At 40.2% G+C, this 5,000-nt stretch overlaps 1 protein-coding gene across 1 annotated transcript in view; it reads right to left on the bottom strand.

The window, feature by feature from the left end:
- Positions 1-3,065: 3,065 nt before the first annotated feature.
- The window catches only part of LOC138027787 (fibropellin-1-like), a 49,381-nt gene continuing 47,446 nt past the window's right edge, over positions 3,066-5,000 (bottom strand). Inside the window, exons 28-29 of the mRNA XM_068875401.1 lie at positions 4,385-4,501; positions 3,066-3,341 (exon numbers count right to left, since the gene is read on the bottom strand). Coding sequence (XP_068731502.1) covers positions 3,217-3,341; positions 4,385-4,501 — 242 coding nt within the window. The 3' untranslated portion in view covers positions 3,066-3,216. The remainder of the gene's footprint in view (positions 3,342-4,384; positions 4,502-5,000) is intronic.

A 5,000-nucleotide genomic window follows, 5' to 3' on the forward strand; every position in this document is an offset into this window, starting at 1 on the left:
AGTGTTTGGGAAAGTTCGACTTGAAACCCAGGTTTCCTCTTTCCACCATTGTAGTCAGGATAGATGCACAATCATCCATGGTCAAATAATCCGTGTGGACGGAAGGTTGGCCAAGTAATAAAATTGTTGCCACTCTCCAGGCTCTCTTCTTTCCACTTACAAATGAAAAATTGCCCTTTTATGTATCAAGTGAAAATGACTATTTTGACCCCTGAGAGCGCTTCGATCAATAGGGAGAATTAGCGCGACAGCACTAAAAGCCGTCATCCGGAAACCAGAAACAGAATTTTCCACAATTCGCGAGAACTACAACAACTTACCCACTCCTTGTGCGCTCTCCTATAATCCCCACATTCACAACTCAGTACAAAATATAAACACCTTCAGATTTATTGTGTTCCAAGGGAAGCATTTAAAAAAAAAAACACTTCTCGCATTGTGTTTGACGATTGCTGTGTACGGGAACTAAAATGAACGCTATTATCAGGCATTTAATTCCAGCCCACGTTTTTCCGGTATTGAAATATCGATTAATTTACACCTAATCATATTCTATAAAATCTGCGAAGCCTGGAAAAGCGCTAAATATGGGAGACTTCGACCAATAGTGGTAAATCCAACCAAAACTCAGCGAAGATCAAGAGCAGGCACAAAGATCTTATTCACACATAACAGATAAGCTTCTGCTACAAGAACGCGACCAGCACATTACAAGGAAAGCAATCTTTACATGCTCTCGAAGGCTTCACTGAGTTGGGGTGCTTGGAAAGGGAGATGTTTCGAACGATTTCTTATTTTTGCAATCATTCCACTTTTCTTACCTAACAGACTAGCTTTCGAAATAAATATATCCGAAGTGGCTCAAGAAATGACTTTTCGGGTCCCGAAGAAACTGACCATGCATACATACGTAAGAAATTGGATACAGGTTAAAGATACTGACAACGAGAACATCACAAATGAGCATATTTAGCGAGCAACAACAAATGCTCAGCACGCCATAACGTGCATCGTACACTATAATACATTTATTTGCTGCAACAATGCGTAAAGTCCTGTCCAAACGGTAAATGTTTCCTGTTTTACAGACTGATCAAACGGCCTAACATATCCTAAAACACGTTTTATGATATCAAAACAGCAAAGAATTGTGGACCGCTAGATTACACCGTATCCCTAGATACAACAAACTAGTAGAATCCGACTCAGAATCAGAAATGTGTTACGATGTTGTAACAAATGTTTGACAAAATCCAATCGTACCCAACACGTTAAAACCTGATTAAACAGCAGAAAACAAGGTGGCTAAAAGGAAAAATATTCTGCGTCCCAACGTTTTGACATTTTCGGCTAACGTAAATCATTTACGGTTTGGACAGGCCTTAAAGGTTTTAGGAGAACGCAAACACGCGAGTACACCACTTTCGAATCTCTCTTAACTTTTGGTTCACAGTTTCTCCTAGTAAAAGTTAACTTAGCATTGCCCCGAGGTAATTAATTACAGCAGTTCGGATATGTATTTAGATATAAAACTTTGGTTGCCGTTGTCGTATCTTAAAGGACAACTGAAGGCGAAAATCAGCAATTTTCCAACAACCTAAGATAAGGAAAGTTAAGTTTTCGGAGTTATTTCTTTTCGTTTCCTGTTTTTTGCGAGAAAATTACTTTCGAAGATGGGCTTTTCCCGCTTTTTCGGGGTTTTCAGTGCGGGCGCAAAAACTAAATCAGCAGCCTGCTGTGACGTATGATATGGGAAACAGAGATTTCGTAATGAAGAGAAACAAGGTAAACACAAGTGCTGCTGTGGATATACCTTATTTGTCGGTAATGTTTCTTTTGCGGACTCGATATTCACGACAAAACAGTCGACACTCAAAACACTGCCTTTATGTGGGGCGCTCTCGCATGTCTTCCCCTTATCATACGTCATAAGCTGCAAAAATGACCGCTGACTCCTCCATTCTGAGCCGCAATGCTGATGGCCCAAAATCGGAACAAAAACATTTTTTAGGGGGAAAAACGACGGATATGCCAGAAAAAAAAAGTTGAAAACATATTGTGCATAGTCTAAAGTGTAAATAAATGCTTATTTTTTGCCTTCAGTTCCCCTTAGAAGGGTCACTGTCACGCTATTTTTAAAAACACTCCAACAATACGAAAGGCTAGTTTTACGATCGGCGATTTTGCAGTTTCCCGACCGTCCTAGATTTTTCCGACTAATGAAAAGCATAAATCGTAGACATCCCCGATAATCTGGGATGGTCGGGGACGAATCGGGAAAATAGGAAGCGTTTCAGTTTAACCAACGTGTTCCAGATTTCGTCGATCGTCGGCGATCATTCCCGACATATGAAAACTCAAATAACGTTTTCAAGTTTTCGTGTTGCGACTAGCATTAAGTCCATAAACGTATTTTGTCTGTACTTTTGTCGTAGGTTCACTTGAATCATGTAAGAAATGACGTAGAAGAGATTCGAAAACCATCAAACTGCTTAAAGATCAAGTTTATGAAATATTGACAAGAAATCATCACAAATGCCGTGACAGTATCCCTTTAAGCTTTCAAGGTCTTAGGTGCATGAAAGGCAATAATGCAACCAAATTTAAAATGACAGAGTCACGTTGATGAACAGGGACTACCAGTGACAACGTTGGGCAACTGAAAAGGTCAGTAATCGGCATGGCAGCGCGGAAAACTTTTTGTGCTAATATCTCGCCCGCCCATTTCAAACTTGCGAGTTAAGCTTGTCATAAATCACGAGTCAACTTGACTCATAGTCTCGGTGATGTAAAACGAAATTACAAAAAAAAAAAAAAATGACGTGAAGCTTTAAAAGAAACTTGATTAACCTTTTACAAAGCTGCGTACAGTTTTCGCAAAATTCTTGTGGTGTTCGCCTTACTGTATATCGTACTTGACAATGGGTGCGCACCACATTATTTTTGGACTCTTAGTATATCATTCGCATGATGGCGTCATTTTACAACGAAGACAAGGATTATCACAAAAAAGGCTTCTCTATTCAGATTTTTTTTGTTCTTCAGGGCACGAAGAGACAATGAAATTCACTTAAAACATTATGGTCTTGCTAGTAAATTTCGCCATCACACAAATGGCTTCTTTTCATTCCCACTCAACCCCCCGTGCTTCACTAAAACCTAATACAAACTTTGTATTGATAAGCTACGCCCTTTCCTTGCCCGTTCCACAGTATCTCAAAGCTTTGGTCTCGTCTCGAAAGTGATTACACCCTCATCACCAACAGAACTGTACGCGGGATTGGTGTACATCATTTCACCGCCAGCATAGTTGACTTGCTCAACACCATCAAACCCAAATCCTGAAAGAGATAACAAGACCTCGTCCGGTTCATGACTCAACAGTTGGCTAATGCCTGCTTCAAAGCACTTAGTTTGAGGGGACCAACAAAGATCGTGACATGAACTAAACACGATGGGAACAAGACGACAAAACGAGGAGACATGCAGAGTAGGGACGAAACTTTTATCCCAGACCATACTAAATTTCTTTCCCGCTTCCTTTTCTTTCGCAACGACTTCTGCTCTTGCCCCATCATCTTAACGCCTGGACTTCGAAAATTCGAGGTCCACACATTCCCTTTTTCGTTACCTTACTCTTATGTCGTGTTTACACTTGATCGTTTACAATTGACCAAGGTTAAATTACTAAACACAAGGAAAGGTTACGTTTATACAAACGTTGGCCGTGTAGCACTTATATTTTAAACAGAGTTAACTGAATAGAGTGTAATGTGAAGTGCTAGATTTCAATCCCATATGAACCATGTGAGCGTTAGCCCTACTGATGGAAATGGGCCCACACACATTACACTCTATTCAGTTAACTCTGTTTAAATTACTAAACCCCGGCAATTGACAAGTAAAAAAATAAACTTATGTGAACGTGTGTTGGCTTGGGTCGGGTTTGTGCGACTAGAAAGTACCGTTTCATTGCGCAAATGGGGTTTCCGCAATTTCAAACCACGTCCGTTTGATGGGCCAGCAACACGTAACACCGTTTCAATTACGTCTTTGACCACAGAGCGTTTTTCAATAGAGTGTCGTAAAAAAAAAATAACAAAGTTATTACTTCAACCAATCGCAGAAGGCGCAAAGAGCGCGATGAACCAATCCAAATTCGTAGCAATTCCATGTAACTTGCTCAAAGCGCGGGAAAAATCTCACGTGCAAGTAGTGATTGGTTTTGGTTTTCCTTCTGATTGGTTGATAAACTGGCGCGAGATTTTTAAACCAATCACCAAGCGAAGCAATTGAAATCCCGTGATTACTTTCGACAGTCATTTGAAAACTGCTCTAAAAGTACCAACACCAAACCAGGCAAACAATGGAGTAAGTCTCGTACTTTGAGGCTTCGGTTCTGCTGATTTCCTCTTCATGTAAAACCACATAGCTACTGCTCCAGCTAGAACTCCCAACATAGAAAACGCCACCGCAATGCCAATATTTCTGCTCCTCACAGCTGTTAAACAAATAAAAGAGTCATGTTAAAGTGAATCTGACTTCATATTTTTCTTCGGTGACAATGGGCACTGCGGTCCAGTCCTAGAGATCTGGACATGCCGGGTTCAAGACTCCTAGAATTTGATCCTGGTAGTCCCTGGTTCAAATTCTCGGCTGCACTTGTAAATAGCCAGTTGGTTTGCCTCGGCCAGTTGGGATTCTTGATAAAGTTGCTGTTCTGTTCTGTTTCATTGATTATGTTTTATTGGCCCTGAAAAAGACCCTATGGGGGAAGGGTCAATTAAATATTTACGTTATGTAAGTACGTAAAATAACGTAAACAAACTTGCTGCAAAATGAGATGACGCTACATGATCAAAAACATGCTACAAGACATTAAAAAAATTAGTACATTGACAATAACCATTATAAGAGACTGCAAGGCAGTCAGTAGGGACGGAACAACAAATTATATTTTCTTATTCTTTTCAAATTGAGCACCGTTTGACAAAATGGCG

Source organism: Montipora capricornis, chromosome 12 (genome assembly GCF_036669925.1).
Source record: "Montipora capricornis isolate CH-2021 chromosome 12, ASM3666992v2, whole genome shotgun sequence".
NCBI classification, from domain to species: Eukaryota; Metazoa; Cnidaria; class Anthozoa; order Scleractinia; family Acroporidae; genus Montipora; species Montipora capricornis.